This window comes from Fulmarus glacialis, unplaced genomic scaffold, assembly GCF_000690835.1.
Source record: "Fulmarus glacialis isolate BGI_N327 unplaced genomic scaffold, ASM69083v1 scaffold7477, whole genome shotgun sequence".
NCBI lineage: Eukaryota > Metazoa > Chordata > Aves > Procellariiformes > Procellariidae > Fulmarus > Fulmarus glacialis.
Genome location: NW_009221211.1, coordinates 27040 through 51426, shown reverse-complemented (window position 1 = coordinate 51426; position 24387 = coordinate 27040). Strand labels below are relative to the sequence as shown.

Sequence of the window (24387 nt, the reverse complement as noted above, 5' to 3'; positions counted from 1 at the left end):
GATGCAGCCTGGTATGTGGTTAACTTTCATTGCCACGAGAGTCTGTTGCTGATTCCTGTCCAACCTGCTGTCCATGAGGACCTCTACATCTTTTTCTGCAGAAGTGGTCCTAGCCAGTTATTCCGCAGCCCGTGCTAATGCATGGGGTGGTTTTGTGCCAGGTGCAGGGCTCTGGTTTTTGCCTTGATTGCATTTCGTAAAGTTCTTGGTGTGTTTCTCCAGCTTGTCATTTCTTCTGAATGGCAGCTCTGCCACCCAGCATTAGCAAGCACTCCACCAGTTTGTTGTTCTTTGTGAGCTTTCTGATTGTGTGTTCTGTTCCATAGTGCAGATGGTTGAAGAAGACGTATGTTGGAGCTGATAACATTTCTCAGGAGTCAAGCAGTACTTGAAATTGGCCACCAGATAGCTTTTGAACCACCGACCATTATTCTTTGAGCCTGGCTGTCCAGTCCGTCCCTAACCCATGTTGTATTCCAGCCACGACTCCGCAGTTTGGCTACAAGGGTAATGTGGGAGACAATGTCAAAAACCTTGCTAAACTTAGTATGCCAGTGCCTTCCTCTCATTCAGAGGTAGTCATTGCATCACTGAAAGCACACAGTGTTGTCAAGTTTGATTTGCTTATGGCAAATCTAGTCTGGCTATTCCCAGTCAACTTCATGAGCTTGGAAATGGCTTCCATCTGAATGGTTTTTTTCCATAACTTTCCCAAGAACTGGGATGAGGCAGACCAGCCTGTAGTTTTCATGATCTTCCAGGTTCTCTTTTTGGAAGAGAGGCAAGAAACTTGCCCTTTTCAGTCATTGAGGACTTTCCTTGTTCACCATGACATTTCAGAGATGATAGCTTTACAGTGTCATCGGTGAGCTCCCTCCCTTCTGGTCCCATGTATCTGTATATCTTCAGCTTGCTTTAGAGTTCTCCTGCGGATAGTACCTCTCTCCCCAGAGTCAGTTGCTCATACATGATCAGGAAGGCTTAGGAGAAGACCTTACCAGTAAAGACAAAGGAGGCATTTAGAACTGAGACCTTCTGTTGTCCTCTGTTGCTAGGTCACAAACTCAATTCTGTAGATGCTTTTCTTCATCTTCCTTATGCTGCTTATCTGTCTATAAAGCCCTTGTAATTAGAATTGCTTATTAGTTTGAACTCTAGTGGAATAAAGTAGATGTATATGGTGGTCATGATGGTAATGAGTGCTGGATTTCTAGCTGTGACTCAGAATCCTTTTCCTCTATCATGGCTGGAGGACTATAACACCTCTGCAGAGATGATCTTGCCACAATTCATAGTCCTTTTGTTATCTCGTAGTTTATCCCAAGCAGTTATCTTGTGCTTTCTCCGTTCAACAGTGTATGTCTTCACTTTGTTTGGAAACCACAGGCGCTTAATGAGTGAGCGAGTGACTGTCTGTCATGCAAGCTGCGAGTGTGCATGGAGGCTAAAACATTGCCACATTCCCGAGATGCCATTAAGCTGCTTAGTGGAATTCAAGGTGCTAAAACCAGCATAAGAAGTCCAGTCTGGTTGTCTGACTCCCACCAACATAAATACCACTGAGGTAGTGGAGCTTTTTAAGCTTTGGTCACTATAATTAATGAACTTCTGTGAGGGGAAAATGATTTGCATTCTGTTCTCCCTTTCTGTATTGCTAAAGGCTATAGATGGTATGTTCTCATGGCATGTTTTTTAAAGCCAGCTTTCTCTGAGCCTGAGTAGAGAAAAGCATGGGCTGAGGTGAGAGTACTTGTCGGCAGTCTGTTTCTACATAATCGATTTACGGATGGAGTACTGTGTGCACGTAGATACATCTAGAAAACCTTAATAAGAAAAGAAAAATTAAGAATCTCATTAAAATGTTGATAATGAGCGTAAAAACAAAAGTAGGTATGTGTTGTGGGATGCTGTGCAGAGGATTGACTGGTTTAACTTGATATTATTTATATTTCTTTAAATATTTTTTTACAGACTGATAACAAACACTTGGGAAGCATATACAGTTTGCTAACCATCAGGATACAATATATGCAAGAATTTAATACTTGCTGGGTTTTTTTGAGTTTTAATATGTATACAGAAAAATCAAGAAAATGGTATCACTTAGTAAACAAACGGCTTACTGAAAAATTTATTTTGATGGAAATACATTTAATAGATAACGTCACTATATTTTGAGGGTATTTCACGTTAAATTTGATGTGGCTTATTAAAAGAAACATTACCTACAGTTGCACGCGTTGAACAGTTTTAGCTACTTCATGATTTTAGAACTAGTCAGTCTTGCCTTGCTACCTTATTAGCATTCATGGGCTGGAAGAGGACTGTGTTTGGGCTGAAGGCCAGAGAGTTAACATCACAGTGGTGTTCCGAAGTGTAAGCTTAAAAACTGCCTCTGACATTCTTAGCTCTGCTGTTTTCTGTTCCCTCCACTCAACTGAACAACCAAGGTATAGCTCTCATGCCAGTCCTTCATCCTCTTCCACCAGTTCAAGCTTTTAGACCCAGAAGGATCCTCTCCTAAGTCTTGTCTCCACAGCTAGAGGTTGTTGGAGCATGTTCTGGGACAGCACACCGGAGTTTTCTGGCTTTCTAAAACCAGAATGAAGTAACTCCTGAAATAAAGAAAATACTGGGATCAGGTTATTCAGTTGTCTCTGCCTCTCTGTTAGCACTTAGCACCTGGAAACAGTCATATGCTATAGTTGCAGAAGCCTCCAGCCAAGCAGGCTTTCCTTCACATCACAGTAGCAAAATTTTGATCTTGGAAAAACTTGTGTTACTGTAATTTTACTCCTTATGTAGGCTGTTCTATCTTAAGTCAAGTTCCTTTTCATTAGGCTTACGTTTGACCCGGTTTAGTACATGCTTAAGTTGAATGCATTGTCTGCAGCTGTGGAAGCTGATGAACAAAAGAAGCAGAATTACATCCCTCCTCTGTGTCTTCTTCTGTGTTCATGGTATAAGCCACCTGAGGTGTAGTTTTTCAAGCTCTAAAGAGTAGGACAAGTTGGTATTGTGCTTTTACGGAATACATTCTGGTTGGTTCTTGCTGCTTTATTGCAATTTTTTTCAATGTTTAGTAGCTGGTTATCCTTTTTTCCTTAAGGTATTGCTTCCGTAGGCCTAGTTCTGTACGCCACTCTTGTCCTTAAAGAATAACTGTGTAATCCAGGCTTGGTCACAGAATGGTACTGGAAGTAAAAATTGAAAGCTCTAATAGACTTGTGGCAGCTAACGATATGCAAATTTTGCAGCTGTCTCTTGGTCCAAAAGGTTTGGTGTTCACTGTTTTATAACTATGGTACCTGAAAATTAAAGTGAACCATAATTAAGAATTTTTAGAATTATATTTTCCAGAGCATGTTTTGTTACATCCTCCTTCCACTTACTTTCATTACTGGAGAAAAAAATAAACTTACTGGTACAGTGCCTGTAACTTTTGAAGAGTTCTGTGGTAAAGCAAACCGGTACTGGGAAACGGAGTCTCTTTTGGAGCATAGGAACTGTACAAGTAACAAAAGAACCAGCGGATCAAGATGCAGAGCCTAGATAAGATGCTTTCTCAGTAAGGAATGCAGCAGCTACAGTTTCTAAATTTTGGCATTCGTAGAATCTAGTCCTGTAAAGTAAGTGTAAAAGCTGTACCTGGATACAATTTACAAATACTCTCTGAAAACAGCTGGCTCTATAGTAAGAAACGAGTGCTTATGCAAATTATGGAAAAACTCTGGTAAAGAGTATTTACTGTCAGTTTCAGTTGTGCAAATAATTTCATTATACCTTTAAAGTCATTTCTCTTGTTATGGTACACTAAAATTATGTTTAGCAATATATTTATTTGTATTTATTTTCAGAGTATATAGTACAACAGTTCAACTCCTAACCTCTTCCACACAGGATATTCAGATCTTTTTTGGGGGAGGAAGAAAAAAAATGGATAAAATAAGACCCAAAAACCTATTGCACCTAGACACATTATAAATGATATATAATGATGCCAGCTGAAATTGAAAGTCCAATTGTTCTAAATGTCATATGAATGCAGACTGTGCCAGAAATTTGCACGCTAAGGAGACAGAGCATGGGAAACGGGAAGTGTTATTGCTCTTGTGTGCAGATAAGAAACTAGGGAAAAGGGAGATTAAAGCTAAGATTTTTTTCAAACTGACTAGATCTGTGTGTCCAGTTCAACTGACTACTCAAGATTTAACAAAAACACTTTTTGTAGTCAAACAGATACCTCAAATCAATAGTAGCTTCTGAAAGTCTTGATTGATGTAGCTTTTCAGTGTGGTGTGGAAAGCTGATTAGCAGAGTACTTGCAGAAATTAAATTCAGTAGATGGAAGTAACTGAAGGAAACGTTTTTCAATGAATAGTAAGAAAAATGTAGGGGGAGAAAAGGCAAGAAATTGTCTTGATGCTGTCTGGTATTGAGTCTTGGAGTTGGAAACAAGCTTCTATGTTCAAAAGCATGAGATACCAAAATAATGGCCCCCAAACCACGTATTCTATCTATGGGGCCTTAAAACCTTTTATCTTTTTTGTGGAAATGGAGAGGGGAAATAAGATAAGAGCTAAAAATGGAATAAGAGATGGTTATATAGACAATTAAGTAGGTATTGAAGCCTATTAATTGTTATGTTTTCTGTGGTTTGAGTTTTGGGGGGAGTGCGGTGCTGGGATTTTAGGGGAGGATGTATAAGAAAAATAATTGTTTTAGCTTGATACTTCCTGTGGTAAAGGCTGATTCTGTCATTTGTTTAGGTCTTGGTTTGAGATGCCAAAAAGCATTAAATAGATCATTTCAGTCTTTCTGAGGGGAAGAGGAGCCCTTTCATATCTTATCAGGAGTATCCTTGTGTTATACTTGTACTACAAATAAGAACAACTTATTGTAGGTCATACAAACTCTTGGAAAGCAAGTACTTTGGCTCATCTTCCTTATTCTGAACGTAAACTGTTTCTCAGTGCATCTCTAATTGTGAATTGCAATGGTTATGTAGTAACCTCTCTCCTAATAGAGCCCAAAAGGAGAGTGGAGCCTGAGGATACTTTCTTGCATGCAAATGATTAGAAGGAAGAAAATGGAGGCAATCTTGATATAATTGATTAGAAGTGATATACTTGAAAGATTTGTAATCAAACATATACGTGATATGTACCAAACAGAACACTGATTTGCGTTTCCTGTTTTACGTTTAATATGTGTAATCTGATTGCTAGCTAAATTATGCCTTTGATTAATGGAAAAGCAATCAAGATTATCATAACTACCTGAAAGAACTTCTCATGGGCTTTTTCAAGATAAAAAGATATGGATGAATTAAGTGTATAACACTGGAAAGTTTTTAGTTCTAAAATTCCTGTTTCCATCAAGTAATAGAACTTCCTGTCTAAATTGCTTATGCTGTCGCTATAGTGGAAGCGACATGATGGGAGCAGCTTGATGTTTCCTGTAAGCTTTCCCCGGATCATTCAGTACCCTAAAATTTGACCAGGCTGTAGACTATTCCCATATATGTGTTCTTAATGGCCATCAGTAGCAGTTGTGATATGGCTGTCCCATAAAAGCATGGGACAAGTAGGACAGGAGACCTCCACGACTAGTTAGTCTCTAAGCCAAGGAATGGAGTCTTAGAGGAATTTAACAAATTTAGTCGTACAGTGCAGGCTTTTTTCACCAAAAGAAAATTTACATGGAGTTTCTCTTCGCATTCGTTATAGTCCTACTGGAGTTAATATTAAAAAGTAGTCCTTCATGGGCAGAAGTAGGTCAGAGACCTATTAGATTTCCTGAATAACCGTTGGTGTACTATGTATAAATTTTTCAGTAGCCAATATGCATTATACATGCTTTTGCAAAGGTAACTTTCTCTTCTTTTATGAACTCCTGAAGGAAAGAAATGTAAACTTAAAAAGCTGTGTTCTGAAGGATGATCTCTTAGTTTTAGTTAACTTGTAGCTTTCCTTTTTTAGATACACATTTGTCTTTGCTTTCTGTTCTCCCTGAACTGTTTGCATCAATGCTTGCTACACTCAAAGCAGGGTAGGTGAAATTGGGATCAGAGAAGAATCTACCAGCTGTTATTTCCTGTCACAGTTTTTTTGTAATCTTTGAAGTGTTAGCTCCTTGCTGAGAGGGCTTAAATAAGGGCTTTGATATGAGAATTCAAGTTCCATTAATGACCTCTAGTGTCCTGGAGCCTATGTGTTCTTCTGACTGCATCAGATAAAATCATCAGTCTCTTTAAACTCTAGAAGACCTGATTTTTTTAATATAGAAATTCTAATGACTTGATGTTTCTCATTTAGGTGCCATATGAAACACTGAACAAACGGTTTCGAGCTGCACAGAAAAACATTGATCGAGAGACTAGCCACGTTACAATGGTTGTGGCAGAGCTGGAGAAGACACTGAGCAGTTGTCCTGCTGTGGATTCAGTTGTTAGTCTCCTGGATGGAGTAGTTGAAAAACTCAGTGTTCTGAAACGAAAGGTAAGTGCTGTTCTACCTTGTGATTGCCTTGTCTTTGCTAAGTTAACAGAAGTACTTTTCTGCAATGCTGATTGCCTGAATTTTCTTTTCAAGATATAGGTATTACTGGCACTGTAAACAAAGGCCTTAGAATGCGCAGCAAAATACCAAAACTTACTGTATCTTGCTTCACTGCACTTATGAAATATGACTTGATGTTCCATGACTAAGTATAATAAACCTCTGTTGAGAGGTAAAATTAATATGTACTTACAGTCCTGAAAAGGAATTTCTCTACCGATGGAAAAGAAATAGCAGCAAAATGAATTGATTTCTATCAATTCCTGCTTGTCTAGTGGAAAGGTTTGTGTGGTTGCATTAATTGATCACTTGAGGAGGGAAAACAGGTAGAAGATGAGTCTGAAAAATGTTGAAAGCCCAGTGGGGGTAGTATTATGCAGTGTTAAAGCTTCTTTGAAGAAGAAAGTGCGAGTTGTCCTGGATTGTTACTTGAACATTTTTTATAAACACTAAATGTGCAGGTTGGAAGGTTCCTAGAGAATATTACTAAAAGCATTTTAAACAAAGTATAGCAGGATAACCCGCTTCTAGCTGTTAAGCTTGAACACTTGTATGAAATACAGCCAAACTTTCATGCCTTTACCACATCTTTCTAAGAAGGATGAGTTAAAAACATAAACTATATAATATAAGCCATCCTTATTTTGGATGGGAATATTGCTCATCCTGAGGCTCATCAGAACACTTAGTTGAAACAAATCTTGCAGAAAAATGAAAATAGCTCTGTCGCCTGGCTTTAGAGCAGTGCTTCTCCAAAAATAAATAGACAAAACAAATGGTAGCAGAGTAATTTCATTAAAACTTAAATGAAATAACCAACAGATATAAATCTTGAGACTATATTAAGTGAAGAGTCAAAATACCTTGGAGGTTCGTAACATGAAAATAACACTGTCATGTATGTTGATTTGGGGTTTTCTGCTTGAACAGGTTAGCTAGGTGTTGAAAAGCTGATCTGCAGAAGACTTCATAAATCTAATTGCTGTTTTCATCTTTGGTTTGTGAGACTTAAAGAGGTCTTAAAGGACATGTTTTCTTCACTTCCCTGTTACTTATAGAAAGAAATTACTGCTATTTCTGAAAGAGGTGTTAAATTTTGCTTGTAGGTGTGTAGTAATGATGTGGACTAGTAAGTTACTTGTTAAATCTTTGCTGACTGCGGGGGTGTGTCTGAAGGCATAGCTGAATGTTTCGGGTGCAAGGCTCCATTTTAGTGTAATTGCTCATTTGTTTTTGACTGCCTGAAAGACTGTGGGGAATCTTATAGCTGCTCAGAAAGAACAAAAGGCAAAAAAAAAAAATCTGTTTAACAATTAAAGTCTTCTGAAATACAAAGGTCTTGTTTCTGCTGCAAACCCTCAACTCCAGCTGTCTTCTCTGTAATCTCTGCCCCAAGCAAAATGATTGTTTTCTTTAGGGCCTTTAGACCCATGTGGGATCTCTGTTTCCTCCTGTGTTTAGACAAGGATCTGATGAACTGCTGAGATGGCCATAATAGAATTAGATGGTTCCTTTATTTAACACCTTACTCACTCTTAAAAAAGAGCTTTTCAACACAGCAGGTTTCTTGGGATCTGAGAATGATCCTGGGGAAACCTAGGCCTTTATGTTTTCCCTTTTGTATCCTGTTTAATATGCTTGTTCCCTCAAGTTCTATTAATGTCCAGCAGAGCAAGTCCAGATAGACTTGCTTCAGAGGGTTTTGAAAAGGATCTGTAGCCTTTCTGAATGCACTAGAAGAATCAAAAAAACAGCAAGAGCTGTCTAAGTCTAGATACAAAACCATATAAGGAGAGCCCTTTGATATGAGAAGGGGCTCAACCTTTGTGCCTGGCTGCCTTGAATTCTCCTAGTTGTAGTCAGAATAATTCTTGAGGTTGCCTTCACATCTGATAATACAGCAGACAAAGTGAGTTTTGGCTTGAGTTAGTGTTTGCTTGCTGAATAGGAAAAGACTCAGTTTATAACTTAAACAAAATACTGATCTCCAAACCGTATGTTACAAAATAAAGCTAAATTCAGTAATAGAAGTAACTCAGACTTCAGTAATAAAAATAACTCAGGCTATAGATGTTTACATGAATTTTAGTAAAAGACTATCTTGTGTAGTGACTAGGGTTGTATATACTTGAATTTTGTATCAAGGGCCAGATCAGAGCCAGGCTTAATCAGGGCAAATGCTTGTTAGGCTTTTCTTGCACAAGTTTTCACTTTGCTTTTCAAATACTGATGGTTCCAGAAAGAGTCTGTAAATGAGCATATATGGTAAAAGCAATTAGAACCAACCTGCGCTTCCAGAGCTGCAGCTGTTATCCAAGGATGATACCGTGGCCTGAATAGCTTGAGTACTGGGAAGGTAGCCGTGCCAGCATGGAGTGCAAAGTGGGCTGCCAATAGCCACCCAGGTTGGTTGGCAAACCTGCATGGACTCTTCTGTTGCCATAGCTGTGCAGTTATTCAAACACAAGCCAGCGAGATCAAAGTCACCACAAGTAAGACAACCCAACCTGAAATTGCATCGCTAGTGATATATCGCAGATGGGAAAGGTACTAAGCCTCCATCGTCTCCTGGTTTGCTTTTACCTGAGCAAGCATATAAAAGTACTGCAGGCTTTCTTGTGTTCTGTAGCTTGGCATGACCCACAACTGTCACGTGCTGTATACTGAGTCAGCTAGCTTTGACTTACTATATGTCTGTAATAAAATTACCTGGTAAAATTTGCAGCATAGCTGATCAACCATATAACTTTAAGGTTGAAGGAAAATAAGTATGACCTGAGTGTTCGGTTTTTAATAAAAAAAAAAGATGTTGTGGAGATATTTTGGGGTGTGTGTTTTGCACTTGGCATGCCAGTATGTTGGTTTTTAAAAAAAGAAAAAAGTCATTCTGCTTCCTCTGGACAAATTTATTTGTAAGTAAGGCTCCTAACAATAGATCCATGTTTCCAGAGTAACAGAGGTAAGTAAAATAATACCAGTTTAACAAAGCTGATAATTTTTGAAAAACTACTCTAAGATCCTTGAATTAAAGGTGCCAAAAGGCCAAATGTTTATATAATTTTTATTATTGCATGACTGATTAAAATGGCTCCAGTGTATTAGAAGTAATGTGGGTTTACTCTGCATCACTTCTCAGTAGAACTAATTCAGTAGGACAGCTGCTTGAGGAAGAAGCCATGCATAGGTTAGAGGTAGAAATTCATGGTTTTCAACTGTTTGGACCAGATGACTGCAAACCTTCACGAAGCTCTTTACAGACTATTACAGCAGTTCCTGCTGTAGTTGATATGTTGCTGTTTTCAGACTAACTGCACATTAAGCAGAAAAATGGATATACTCATAATGTTTGAATGTTACATAAAAACTTATTTATATGCAAGAATATCTCAGAACTGGACCAGCCACCCTGAAGCTTATGCACTGCTGTAGGAAATGTCTTTCTAAGTCAAAGAAATGCTATTGGGAGTAACTGTATAATATGTAAAGAATGCTTACAAACAATTCTTACCGTATTTTGCTTTAAAAGCAAATTGAAAATGTATAGCTCTTATTTTTTCCTGTTTAATTTTTACTTTTTAGGCAGTTGAATCAATCCAGGCTGAAGATGAAAGTGCAAAACTTTGCAAACGTAGGATTGAACACCTGAAAGAACATAGTAGTGACCAGCCAGCTGCTGCAAACATGTGGAAGAAGAAACGTATGGATCGTATGATGGTGGAACATCTTTTACGCTGTGGCTACTACAATACAGCTGTAAAACTAGCGAGACAAAGTGGTATTGAGGTTGGTAGCAATGTGCACTAACTTACTAACAAAACGGTAGTAAAAAGAAAGTTGGCAAATAAGAACAACCTACTTTAGCCCTGTAGCAGCTATTTTTATGTATTAGCGTCCCTTTATTACTAATGTTTATCTATTAATCTTTTTAGGCCTGCGTTTGATCTCCTTACTTGGCATAAATTGTATTTTAATGCATTAAATAAGTCAAAATTGAAGGCATAAGTTGTAGTCACAAATTAAATGCTTTTAGATAAACACCTTGCCCTATTAAAACTTAGAATAATTCTCAAATGTCATACAGAATTTCTTGTTAGAGGCTTTTAGGCTGCTGATTAAGCAGTTGGTGGAGCTTCCCATCTGTCTAGCCACACTTAGATGATATGTGTAGGTGACCAGTCTGAGCAGAATAGCATATGCTGATTGCAGGAACAACTGTTTTATTGTATCATCCTACTATTTAATGCATCGAGAGGAAAGCTGGCTATACTTTGGAAAATAAATCTTGATACCATTTGGGTTTTTTAGTAGCCAGTATATCTTGCATGGTCCATAGAAACTTTTTGCTGTTTTGCTTATTTCACCATCTCCAATTCTGTGGTTGTCACTTCCTTTGCACAGGTTATCTAGTCGGTTTTGCTTCCATCCGTAATTGCTTATGAAGTGTTTGGAGTTTGTGCATCTTGGTGTAGCTTCGTTATGCAGAGAAATGGATCCACACTGTGGTCCTCTGACAGCCACAAGGACATTAAAACTGACTCTTTAAGAATTTGCTGTTTATGTAGAGAAATCATGTTTTAGGAATTTTAGGTAGGATTTGCTATTAGATCCTCAGTGATTCTTGAATTTTAAGTTCTTTTGATATTCCTGATTCCAGAAGGTATACAACTTTTTTGGTTAAAATCTTTCTCCTATAAAGATAAAGATGCTGAGAGTTTAGTTGTATTATGTGAGTTACGTACTTTGCCTTTCTTAGGTGACATAGTTGAACACATCTCTCTGAGCCAGTTGAGGGGAAGACGTTTTTGTTACCGGTCTCAAATTACAGCATATGTACCTGTTCTTTGTATTGTACAATGAGCGTATCTGTCACATGTCTCTCCTACTCCTTGGCTGCTTTACCAGTCTGATCCTGTTCAACCAGCAGTGATTTCAGTGAATACCAAAAAGGAAACAGCAAGTAGAGGTTGAGTGGAAGGGAGAGGGGAAGAAGTGGGTTACAAACTATTAATAGGAAATAGTTCTGAAGAAATTCACTGAAGAGGCTGCTATGCCTCACTAAAGGTAGCCCATGCATGTGAATCAAAAAAAGGAGACAATTATTCTGGGATAATTGCAGCTGAATGGTCAGCAGCTCTTCCACTTCTGGTAGATGTTTCCCTCTGTTTTGAGCAAGAGCTCATCTCATGCTGAATCATCATGTTACCGTACCTACTAGGTCTGCTGAAAAAGCACTATGGAAATATTTTCACTTTCATAGCAAGTTCTATTATGCCTGATTAAGTAATGCTCAGCTTTAGTTTAGAGATGAGCATGGAAGTCCATCACAACACACTGCAAGACCATGTGGTACGAAGTGTTGCACTTGTGAAGCCTTAAAAGCTTTTCATTCTGTTTGCTGAATAGAAGCTTTTGTGCTGGGGGGAGGGGGGGGGGGGAGGAAGGGAGTGTTTAAATAAGCTAATTTAACTTCTGCCTTCAAGCCTAAGTATTTTTGTTTGCATAACATCAAAGTAACTTGAATAACACAGAACTTAGTGCATTCAACATGTGCAACTGAGGCCATATTTCTTCTAGTTTGCTAAAATTATGCATTTTACTCAACATTAAAATTTACGTTTTGGCTAAATGAGGATAGGCTTCCTTCAGTCTCTCAACATTGTACTCAGTCTTTCTTACTGTATGGTGATACTCATTGTGAGCAGCTTTTATAATGGTAAGATACTGAGACTTGATTATTATACAGAACTTGTCTTACTAAACCAGCAAAAACACAACTTCTCTGTTTCTTTTTGCTCTTCCTTGCTGAAGGATATGAGCATCGAAACATTCTCTAATGCTTAATAATGTAACTTTGCTGTAGAGATTACAAAATATCATGGTATTCTTTCTGTTTACTGTAGTCTCAACTGTAGTTTTGATAAATGTCTCCACCACTGCAGGCTTCAGAAGCACACTGCTGTATAATGAACCTGGTCATGTCTATTACCGGATTTTTTTTTTTTGGATGTATCAGGACAATATTGTTACCACTGGGTAGGCACTATACCCTAAGTAGGAACCTGAAAAAAGGTGGGGGTTTTGCTCAACTTGTCCACCAGCCTCACCTCTGGCTGGTGGACAAGTGGAGCATGACCCAGCAATGTGATCTTGTGGCAAAGAGGACTCAACAGCACTCTGGGTTGCATTGGGATGGACATCACCAGCAGGGGAAGGATGGTGATCCAGCCCCTCTGCTCAACACTGGTTAGACCCATCTGGAGCACTGTATCTAGTTCTGGGCTCCCCAGCAGACACACTGGGGTGTGGAGTCTCCCTGTGCTTGGAGATATTCAAACCCAGATTAGACTGGGAAAGGTCCTAAGTAACCTGTTGTAGATGACCCCACATTGAGCAAGGGGACCACACAACCTCCAGAGGTCCCAATCTCAGCCATTCTGTGGTTCTGTATCTATGATTGCAGGCCAAATGGCTAAAAGTGCCCTTTGCCACTCTTTGAAAAGGCTGAAGGAAACGGCTCCTTCCATTTCAGTTGCAGCTTGCAGATCCTAGGTTAAGCATCTTTCAGTAGCTGTTAGACCAGTCTTGGAAGCATGTCTCAGCCTGCTTGTTTTAAGTTCCTTGCGTGGCTTCTGGATGCTAAGAGACCTGCAGAGCTGCTAAGGTACTTCAGGGGTGGAAACAGTTTAGAAGGCGTTCTGTTTCAGTGACCAAAAGCAAACCATTACATCATTCATATGTTTGCCAATAATACACAGTGGACAGTTTGCTCAAGGATTGACTATGCACCGAAGTGTCCAATTCTAATACTTATTGATGGGCTGTGACAAATTCTAGTCTGCTTTCTAAATTAACTACCTTCATAAGAATTATATTCTTGAATTCTTGTCATGGAAGATAAGCACTTAAAAGCCGCAGTTACAAAATAGGAAGCAAACAGCTATGAAAAGAAATGCTGGATGTGAAAAATTATAGGGAAGTTTAAATATCAGAGGTACGAATTAGCTCAAGTTAGGAATAACTTCTGGCATGCAGCATATATAAAGCGTAATGTTATATGGCAGTATAAGAAATAAACTACAAACATGTAATGTGTGTGATATGTCTTTAAAGAAAAGTAATGCTGCTTGGGAAAATAAACCAAAATGTGAGTAATATTAAAATAAGAGCTGACAGTCAAGGACAGAAATGTCACATTTGTGCCAAAGTAAATATGGGGTGGAGGGGATTCTATTGTGGACTTTTTTCTTGATGTCTTCTGGCTCGCTAATGATGTGAAAAACAGTTTGGGTCGAAGATATAAACTAGATGTTAAGTTTCTATTATTGCATACAAATGAAGCTCATCAGGATCAGCTTGTTACACTTAATGATCTTATTTTGACTCTGTTATGACCTTGGAGTGCAACACCAATATAAAAATGCATATTTTCATCTGCGGATTCATATATTCAGCTAGCTGACAGGGTTGTCTGTGAATTTAAACTTTGCTATTCCATGTTCTGCTACATTAAATGCTATCTCATTTCTGTGCCATTAATTGATAGGCAAATCTAGTTTTGGAAATGCGGTGTTCCAATAGGAAGTTGGTTGCTGTTTGTAGATAAGTTTTATAATTAGATTAGGTATGTAGTGCTTTGTTTGCTGTTCTTAGGGGGGGTTGTGTTTTAAATTTCGTGCTTTTTCTAGCCCCTTTTTTAATAGGCTAGGAAGAAAAAAAACATGTAAAGTGTCCTTATGTTCTTTGTTTAATTATGTAATAGCCATAGTGATTTTTGCCTAAATGATTGAAAACAAACCCAGATTCTGAAGCTGCCAGTCTCTCTTATCGTATGCTGTAAATTCTCTTTCTGTCTTTGCTTAGTTTATTTTTGTAAAAGAATGTGTCCTTGCCTTAATGCCCATACTGTATAAAAGTTGTACAAGTGCCAATGTTTTTTCTATGAAGAATAGCATAAATTTAAACCAAGTGTCTGTGTGTTAGGGCAGGGAGCAAATGATTTAGAAATCTATAAACCACTGAGGGACAAAAGAACTATTACACCCCCAAGGAGGGTGGGCAGTGGCACTGTAAGGTTGCAGGTATTAGAGAAATCTTGAGTTGAAATAACTCTTTTAAATAGCTTAAAACTGGTTAAGTTGACCTTGCATCATGGATTATGCATGCCAATCAAAGTTTTGCAAATTCATGTTCTCAGATCAGTAATTAAGTAGGTGCATCATCCTTCGAAGATACTTAACTAGCCATTTGCATTAATGCCACAGTGTGCTTTTTGCTTTTGAGAATTGTGGGGAAAAAAATTGAGTATTCCATTGACTTCAAAAGTGCTGTCTAGACATATGACCGCTGTAAACATTGACCTGTATTAGAAGGGCTTCTTGGCACTTCAAGCAGTATTAAACCAACTGACAGCAGTCCTAAAAAGATAACAGTTTTCTTGAAGTGGGTGTTCAGATCTTCAGTGTTTTGTCGATGGTTTCCTTCTTGAGCAGAACTTCTAAATCTGTGGTAATGGTTATTCCCTGGAGAATATCAAAATAGGGCAGATACTGCAAAGCCATTCTGAAAATATTTCATTGTCTTTCAAACTGGTATAGTAAATATATTAAAAAAAAAAAAAAAAAAAATTTATTAGTATAAATGAAGGGAATAATAGTCACTGAAAAAGCTGATTATCCTCCCTTCTCCCCTTTCTCCAATTTGGTCCAGTTCTTCCTCTTTTCTACTGCCTAAACACAGCTTCAGTTTTTATAATTTGGAAACGTTTGAATGGATTAGCCTAACTGAGTATTTGAAAAGATACCTGCAACAAATTCAGGTGTGTTCCATCATCTTAATTTTATTATGGAAAGTCATGAAATTTTATTTTATGTCCTTTGGAATAAGAGAAACTTGAATTCTTCAAGTCAAGCTGCATGGCGTTTAACCAAGTACCTGATCTCTTATTCGTACTATTCGACATCATTGTTCCTTTTTTCAACTCCAAAGTTAGATTCTTTCCTTGCTTTATCGAAGTGTTCCTCAAAACTGTGAAATGGATCCTTCAGCTGAGACTTCAGTAGAAGACTGCTGAATGATTTCTTTGTCTGTTAATGTGGCAAAATCTTACTGAAGCTACAATTTTCAAAGTCATCCTTTCCCCGAATAACTGTTCCTACTTGATGACTTTCTCAAAAAATGCACAGCTGAGCATCACAAACAGGAACAGTATTAAGTCTTAACTCAAAAAGTGAATGAAACGTGCTCACCAAGAGTACTATTCTAATCAAAATGTGATAGGCTTAGGTTTGCTTCTGAAGCTCACCTCCTGATTGTTGACAGAGGAGAGCAGGTGGTATTGAACCCATAGCTGCTTGGATTTTTAAGGAAAGTTTTGTATTTAAGAAGCTGATTGTCTTTGCCTGTCCCACTGGACTGAAAGTTTCTTATGCCTGTGTAGCTGGTGTTCTTGCTCTGAGGGATATGCATGATCAAGACATTCTGTGGTCAGTGAATGTCCACAGCTGCAGGCAGATCTGCACGTCAGGAGGAATGTGCAGGTAGGATATCCCTTCTGTGCTTCTGGAGACTGATCTGTGCTCCACTGAGTCTTTTAACACTGCTAGAGCTGCATTCCACTTTGTGACTGAATAGACTATCACCGTAACAGACTCATAGTAGTATGCTTGGAAGAAGTCTTCTCCCCAAAAGTCTGAAATGGCTATTCAGATTTAACTTAAATGGTTAGGTGAAGTAGGAGTGAAAACTTAAGTCTAGAGTGAAATCTAGGAAACTTAAAATCTAAGAGTGAAACTTAAATCTAGACTTAAATCTAAAATAGTCTTAACAATTAAGCTACATAATACAGTTCAAGAGCATTGGATCAGTAAACTTCTAATGCTTGAGCAGGATGGATGTCAGTAATATGCGATTGCTTCAGTAAGAAATTCATATGAATGTTTGGAAAAACTTGAGTTTGAGTGAAGGAGGCCATATGATCTTAAAGTTAAAAGCTGAATAAGTATTTCTCTTAACAATCATACCAGTGTACACCTAGAAATCTTCCTTGTTAAGACACGTAGTCCAAGAATGGCTTGTAGGCAAACACACAAATATGTATTAAATTAATTAATCAAAACAAGTTTATATTCATAACACCTCAATTTTAAATAGGTAAATAATATTCAGCATAATGCTTGAATGTATTCTTTGCTTCACTGTCACGCAGAACATAGACAAGCTGACTTTCTAAGTGTGGGCTGAATGGCAAAAGGTGTCTTTTGTCTGGAGCTATTTGTGTCCCTCTCCTATGACTTGCTGTTCCCACACTACAGATGTTTGAGAAAGCTACATGTGAAGGAGCTCCTAAACTGGCATGAGTTATGTAAAGGTGCCAGAATGTTAACTTGTGCTGTTTTGAGTTACCTTACAGTGCTAGGCTGTAGACGAGCAACTCAAACTCCTTTAAATGTGTTTTGGCTGTTCATAGCGTAGGCATGGCAACTTTCACTAGATTGCTATAATGAGTGTCTGGGTGTGTTCATCTAAATTTCAAAGTGCTGTAATTCCTGAACAGCCTTACATTTGCAGTTTGTCTCAAGCATCTTTGGGAATTAGAATTATGTAAATGTGAAATAGTCAAGATCAATGCAGAATAACAAACTTTCTCATTACAGATCATTTGACACTTCAAAAGCCAACAACATGAAGTGTGCTGTGATGTTGAATGTCTATTTTTTTCAGTCCTTTTAGACAAAATGGGCTACCTAGAGTGTATCATAACAGAGCTAATTTATTACAAAATACTTAGTCTGGAAAGCTAGTGATTCAAGAAAGATTCTTGAATTGAAATTTTATCTAAAGGGAGAATGGTGTTATCACCTGTAGATTGCCTGGATATAGAAGAGGTTTGGTTTCAATTATGCCTCTGATATTTTTATTATACATTCTTCCTGCCAGACATTCCTTCAAGGTGTAAATGTTACTTTACATTTAACACTTTCTCTTATTACTATACTAGATGACAGGAGTTCGCTTTTTGTGAATGTGCGTGGCTGCTAATGCAGACTGATCCTGCTTGGACAAAAGCTGCAGGGCTCATATTCAACTGGCAAAGGATTAGTTGTCTTTCCTCTACTAGAAGAGGCTACGACAGAAAATGGCTAAGGTAGAGCTAAGACCAGAGGCTTTTTTTTTTCCCTGCCCAATGATGCATCTTAAGCTCTAGAGGCTTTGTCGCATTACTCTAGCGTAGTCATTTATTACTGTGCTTAGCATGGTATAATGTACTGCTGGATAAGGTGCAGCCATTTGCTGAGCTACAAAAATTGCTGAGGCAGGAGTAGAGGATGCATTGGGAAAACAGCTTGCTAATAACCAACCTAAGTGCTAGCTGCAACTGTGAGGCTCTACCAAAGTGGCTTATGTGCATGAGCAAAAGTAGGCGGATGAAACATTTCTCTTTATTTGGCTCTGGAGCAGTCAGTACCAGAATATGTATAGTTTTGGGGACCACGCCTTAGGAAAGGTGTTAAAAAAGTTGGAGAGAGATGACTGGAAAATATAAGGGGGTGGGTGCTTTTGCTAGGTATGAGAGCAAAAATCATATACCAAGGAACTTCATAATCTAGTGCAGAAAGGCTTAGGGAGGAAACAGTACATGGAATCAGAAGTCAGAAAAATTCAAGTTTGAAATCGGACATGATGTTAGAACATGATTTAATCACTAGAACCAACTACCAAAGGAAGTACCAGCATCTCCTAATGTTAGATAAAGACAATAATCTTCTGACAGATAATCAGTCAATGTAAGTTACTGGGGTCTTTCAAAAATAACCAGGTAAAATTAAAATGTCTGTGCTATACAGAGGTCATGGAATATGCTCTCATGTGAAAGCTTGACTGTACACCATGGGATACTGTGTTTACTTTGTAGACAAAAACTTTTCTGGGTTTTCTGTTGATGAATCTGTGGTTTGGCTGTCTGTCTCTGCTTTTTTTCCTAACAACTAGCTCTGCAGCTGGCTTTTGAGTAGGACATTCCGTCAATTACTCTGTTTATTTTCTCTGTAATCCTGTTAATGTGTGTAGCATTATAACACTTAATAGTAGCTTAATGAACTTCAGACAACATTATTTTATGAGCAGAGAGTAAGGAGGCCTCTTAATGTTAGTCTGTGCCTCATTTTAACTGGTCTTCAGTAACTGTGATGTTGCTGTATTTTCACCACCTATGCCATTGTTTTCTTAATAATTTGTGTTTCCCTTCGATCTCAATGCAGTTTATACATACTCTGCATTCACTCTGAAGGATCTTTCTTGTAACCAGCAGTCTTTTATTCCTCCCCTTGTATAGGGGCAGAGGAATTGACTGCGGGGGGGAGGGGGAGAGGTCTCTCTTCATGTTACTGCCATCAAAGCCTATTGCCCTGTCCCACTTTTCACTTGCACTGCATTTTTTTTTTTCTGTACATGTTTCCAAGTAGGCAGTGTTACTGTGGTGTGTTTTAGTCCTCCTGCTCCTGCTGACTGACATGTTTTTTCACTGTTTCCCCACTGCAGAAATAAACTAACCTCTTTTTTCTTCCCCAGATGGTCCTGTTGTCTACCTTGTAGCTCCTTGCATCTGCCTTCTTCCCAGGTTGTGTAATGATAATCATGGCACTTAGATGATTCCTGGACTTGCTGTGTATTCATCACAGAGGAAACTTTAACAAACTAATATATTAATGTAGAAGACTAATTTGACCTTTTTGTTCATAACTGTTCATTATTGCATTTCTATTTCGGTTCTATAGCTGTGTCCTAAATTATACTGCAGGTTCGGTTGCAAGTTGAGGGTATGTAGTTCGGTATGTGAGTAGTCACTGAAAACTTAACACAGCTTTTTTTTTTAAAGTTGTTGTTTTAGAGTGGTCTAAGTAAGTGTTTATTGTATTTCATATACAAGTAGCTTAAATTAATGCTTACCATACTACCGAATGCTAAAGTGCATCAGCAAAGCCTTTTGTAATACGAAGATAGTGCTCTTATGCATGTAGTATGTATAGATAGTCACTCTTACTAAAACTGTCATTGGTACATACTCTTGGCAATGAGCCACTGATAGCTTGAGGCATACTGGCCTATTTTCAATTTTGTATTGATGCTAGTAAGCAATTAAAAATAAACAATTTGCTTGGTTAAAAAATACATAAACAGCATCTTATGATACTATGAATCACCTATTTTAGACAATAAATAGCCTGTTCTATGACTGTTGGTTTTTTCAACCAAGGAGGCTTTCAGCTCTACAAAATGCTACGTTTTTCCACCTGAATCAAATCTTTTTTTTTTTTTAATCTTGTCATAAGCCTAACTTTTCTTTTTGGATAAATCATCTTGTTTTGAGGATAGCTCATGGGGGATTTGAGAATATCAAGTATTGCTTGTTTTAGTACTTGTTTCCATTTGGTTTTGAGCCTTGTTAAAGATTCACATTTCCTGTGTGAAATATTCTGGATTTTATTTCAATACATAAATGTTCATGTGACTTACAAGGGATTTTATCATGCATTCCTTCTGACAGCTTTCCAGACTTGTGACTGGAGATGTCATAAAATAAAAGTACTTCAACTCATGTGCAGAATGGAGACCGATGGAGAGGAATGACTATTGACCTGATTGCTCCAAATCTTAAAATGTGTTACATAAATTAAAACCCTCACATGAACACTACAGAAATTTTGAGCAAAAGCTGTATTGCTACTAGAGAAATGATGCTTTTGTTCTTTTTAAGCCATTTTTGACGTAAGATCAAAAGCAAAGTTGCTATTTTGTTGTATCTGGTGCTGAAATGTATGAGCAGGTGAATTTAAAGAGCCACACATCTAGATCTGAAACTGTATACTGAAGAGTTTGTTTTTATATTTGGGAATGGACTAATCAAAACACTGTCTTATATACTAAAGAGACAAAATCATTACTGACTCTTTAAAAACAATTTCCAGTGAAGTTCAAATTTTTACCTGCTGTGAAACAGAAACTTTACCTCTCATACTAATCTACATATTGCTGTCTTTTAGTTAGACTGTAAAACTAATGAATGATTGTAATTTAAGTGAAAAACTTTAATTTGCTTGAGGTGTAGTTACAATGTAAAGATGTTTCACTTTAAGAAAAAGAAAAAAAAGTTGGATGAAGGCTTCTGCATATGTGCTGATATCTATAGAAAGTCAGAGCTTTCTAAAGGCGTCCCGGGGCACTCTTAAATTGCCATGTTTGAAGAGGTCACTTCTAGTATGTGACTAAATCAAAACTCTTGGGTGGAGTTACTGTTGTTGAACTTTGATATCTTACTTTGACTACTGAGATGCGGTTTGTAGTGAAGTGAATAAAGTTTTCTTGAGGTCTTTTGGAATAGAAGAATCCTGTGCAAATACTTGAGTATATTATCAGTAGTTGCATAACTCCTACCAAAGAAGAAAGGCAAACAAGTTTGATAGGCATTCATTATTTTTAGCAAGACTCTGGGTTTTTGTATTTACTTAGTTTCTGTAAATATGTGGAACTACTACTGCTTTTTTCCAATTCGCTACTGAATTCTCTTAACTGTGTAGGACCTTAAAGTTACAAACTTTGTAGTTACAATCTTTAGGCTTAAATTAAAGGTAGTCCCTACACTTCAATATATGTTGCCAGATTCTCACTTCATTCACAGCTTTGTAATAGACATAGATGTGTTTAATTTCAAATTCGTGTGAAGCTAAAATATCCACCAGTTAGAAACAAATTACCTTATTACCTTTGTATCCACCTCCTCATTATTTCACAGGTATTATTCTTCAAACAACCTTCACTGTATTTTTGTGAATCACCTTCTTCCTTTCTGTAGCACAACCATGTGAATTCATGAAATTCTGGGCCCATTTTCATTTTTCTCTTAGTTTTGATGTCTGAAACTGGTGTTTAAAGTAGTGATTATTTTTCATTACAAAGCAGTTATTCCATGACTTCTAGAACATGTACAGCCCGGCTTGCTGGTGGTTTGTCCTGTAGCTGATGTAAGCTTTATTCTGAATTGCCCCCTCTGTGGAGAAAACCTGCAGCAGATCTTTCCTGCATTGACTCTTTGGTATCTAAATAACTAGTGTTTACTGCAACCGCTCCCTCCAGTAAGAGCAGGTGCTGGAATCTCCTGAAAATAGGACACTGCTAAGGGGAGAAACCTGGCAAAGAGTGAGATCCCCTGAGAATTTGGCCCCTGTCAACTCCTTCTTCCACTGACCAGAGAGTCCAAAAGCATCATAAAGGAATCCTCATTCTTCATAGTATTTTGTACCTTAATAATTGGAGTTCTGTGCAGAATCATAGGGTTGGTAACCTCCCTCCCTGGAGGCACTTGCAGCTTAAAAGAAGCGGTGATATTTTAAAAGCTATATATATGTAAATCAGGCAGAGCACGGGATGATGTATAGATGTATTCTTTGTTTAAATAAGTCTCCCTGATTTCACTTAAGTGTCTTCAGCCTTCATGTGCGGTTTTCTCTAATAATAAATGTTTTTCTCTAAAGTTTGAACTGTTGTAGTGGAATTAAATAGTGCTTTTATGATAAAGTTCATCCAGTGTTTAGTTACCCTTCTGATACCTGGTTCGTGACTGTTGAATAGAAGGGAAGCTTAGTTCACTTTAGTCCAAAGGTTTTTTTAAGCAGAAATTACAAAATCTAGATGGTACTTCCTTGCTTGTACTAGAAAAAAGAAGAATGCTTATGCTGTGTTCCTCCTTTTTAGTGTTTGGATAATTGTCAGTAATACTTACAGAGAGAGTTCTCCTCCTCCGTGAGCCATTTGAAACTATTTTTCAGTACAATTGTAGAATCCTAACTAAATGAAAGTTTGATGTTAATCAGTCTTCCTACCCAATGTCAGGTATTCTGCATTTGTAAGCAAGTTAAGGCAAGGTAATTCAGGCAGAATTATCATGGTGATGCACAGGAGGCTGGAAAGTCTGTGCCAAGAGTTATGGTTTGATAACAATACTGAAATAATCAGTGTGCAGTGCAGGGTTCTCCTATACTTCTGCAGTACTGGAAGTAAAGTATTGCAATCACTTTTACAACGTGAAAACTGAAATTGTGAAATGAAGACTTTACAGTGTTGCAAAAGATCGTAATTAAAGACTTTAGAATTGCTTTTTAATTTTTAATTTTTTAATTTAAATACAAGTTAGAAAACGTTTGGCATGATGCTGAATGCTGTGTCAGTTGGAGGGGGAGTGTGTGGCAACAGATTTCTTGCTTCAGCTTTTTCTCCACCTGCAAAACTGGTGGCAGTATTTCTCTAAAATTGCATCTTTACATTCACTCAGTTTTATATGTAAACAAATTATATAAGAGAGGCTCTTTGTAACAGCATATTAAATCTTAATGCTGTTTTGGGAACTGAGAAAGACAATGTTTCTGTATGGTCTACAGACTATGCAACTCTGAATTGCAGAATACTTTCAGAAAACTATTCAGGACTGGGGTCTTAATGAGGATTTTTCTGACTGGAACATGAGATACTTCTTACAACTACTAACACTGTTAACTGGTTCCCATCCATACAAGATGTGGCAGACAAGTAGTACTCCAGTACTGGCCTGTGTAGAAGAGCTGTGCTGGTTTTGATAAAGCCATTCTTCTATTTCCTTTGTCCTGGTTGATGAAATGCACCATGGAGAACCATCAAGAGTAGGCACCACCAAAAAAGGAAGATAGGAAAGCATGATCAAATTAAAAAAAACTTGGGTAACGTGAGCACGTGTGGGTTTTTTAAAGGTTTATTGCCTAATTGTATCTTACTATTTTTCTTCTATCAATCTGCATGATTAAGCTAACTACTTTTTATCAAATGCAAAAGCTATTTCTTTCGCTACAAATGGATTTCTTAATGCTTTTTTTAATATTGTTCCCTAATTTTCTATCTAGTCAGCACAGAAGAAAATCCTATTTATTGGTGCAACTTAAATGTGATTTTTAGTTCTGAAAGAAACTCTTTTAATTAAAAATGTTCTTCTCTGTTTTCTGGATACATACTATCTATTTAATAGAGACGGCTGCCAAGCTTTGACTTCTTTTGGCAACCACAAATCTAATTAGCATTTCTGTACCAAATAGAACCTTTTTTACTTTAAATTTGCAAAAGGAATGTAAGAATTCTTTTTATTTAAGAGAGTTTTGCCTGCCTCAGTAGCAACTACAATCTTTTTGCTTGTAGTTAAGTGTTACTATACTAACACCTGATTAATAAATGCATGTAGTTGGGATTCTCTCACCAGCTCATTGACTTAAAACAAATGCTGCCCTTATGTTGCTTTGAAAATTTTTTTTTTTGTGATGAAGCTTAAACTTTTTATAGTCATCTAACAAATGAGATGAAACCAGTGTTTTGTTGTCTGCATAGCATATCCAGTCCTTTTTGTAATGTATAAGAAAATGCTTTTGTTTTAATTTGGTGTAAAAGCAAATGCTGTTTATTCACACAACTCAAATAAGCTTGAGGACATTTATGGAAATGTTATTATTTTTAACTCAGATTGAATCGTCTTTCCATTCGGCAACTGTGTGGAAAAATATGCAAGCAAGATAATGAATGTGGTTGCATTATATGTCAAATTACTTATACAGATGAGTTACATGGGCAAGAGGTTTTTATGTGGTCATCTTATCACGCACAGGGGAATAATGCAGTTCTTTTTTCCACTTGAGAATATCATCAGAAAAACTTCGGACTACCAAAAAGGAAGATTACTGTCATGTTCTTGTAGGAAAACTTAACAAAAATGCTGTTGTTGAATAGGTTGGCATTCTTTCAGTCCATTTGCTAACAC

The 24387-nt window shown here is 37.5% G+C and overlaps 1 protein-coding gene across 3 annotated transcripts in view; it reads left to right on the top strand.

Moving 5' to 3' along the window:
* Window positions 1-6309: 6309 nt before the first annotated feature.
* MAEA (macrophage erythroblast attacher) overlaps window positions 6310-24387 on the top strand; it is a 35264-nt gene continuing 17186 nt past the window's right edge. Inside the window, exons 1-2 of one of the 3 annotated variants that reach the window (XM_009581007.1) lie at window positions 6310-6500; window positions 10140-10343. In XM_009581007.1, coding sequence (XP_009579302.1) covers window positions 6393-6500; window positions 10140-10343 — 312 coding nt within the window. In that variant the 5' untranslated portion in view covers window positions 6310-6392. The remainder of the gene's footprint in view (window positions 6501-10139; window positions 10344-24387) is intronic. The other 2 variants (XM_009581008.1, XM_009581009.1) reach the window with 2 other exon arrangements.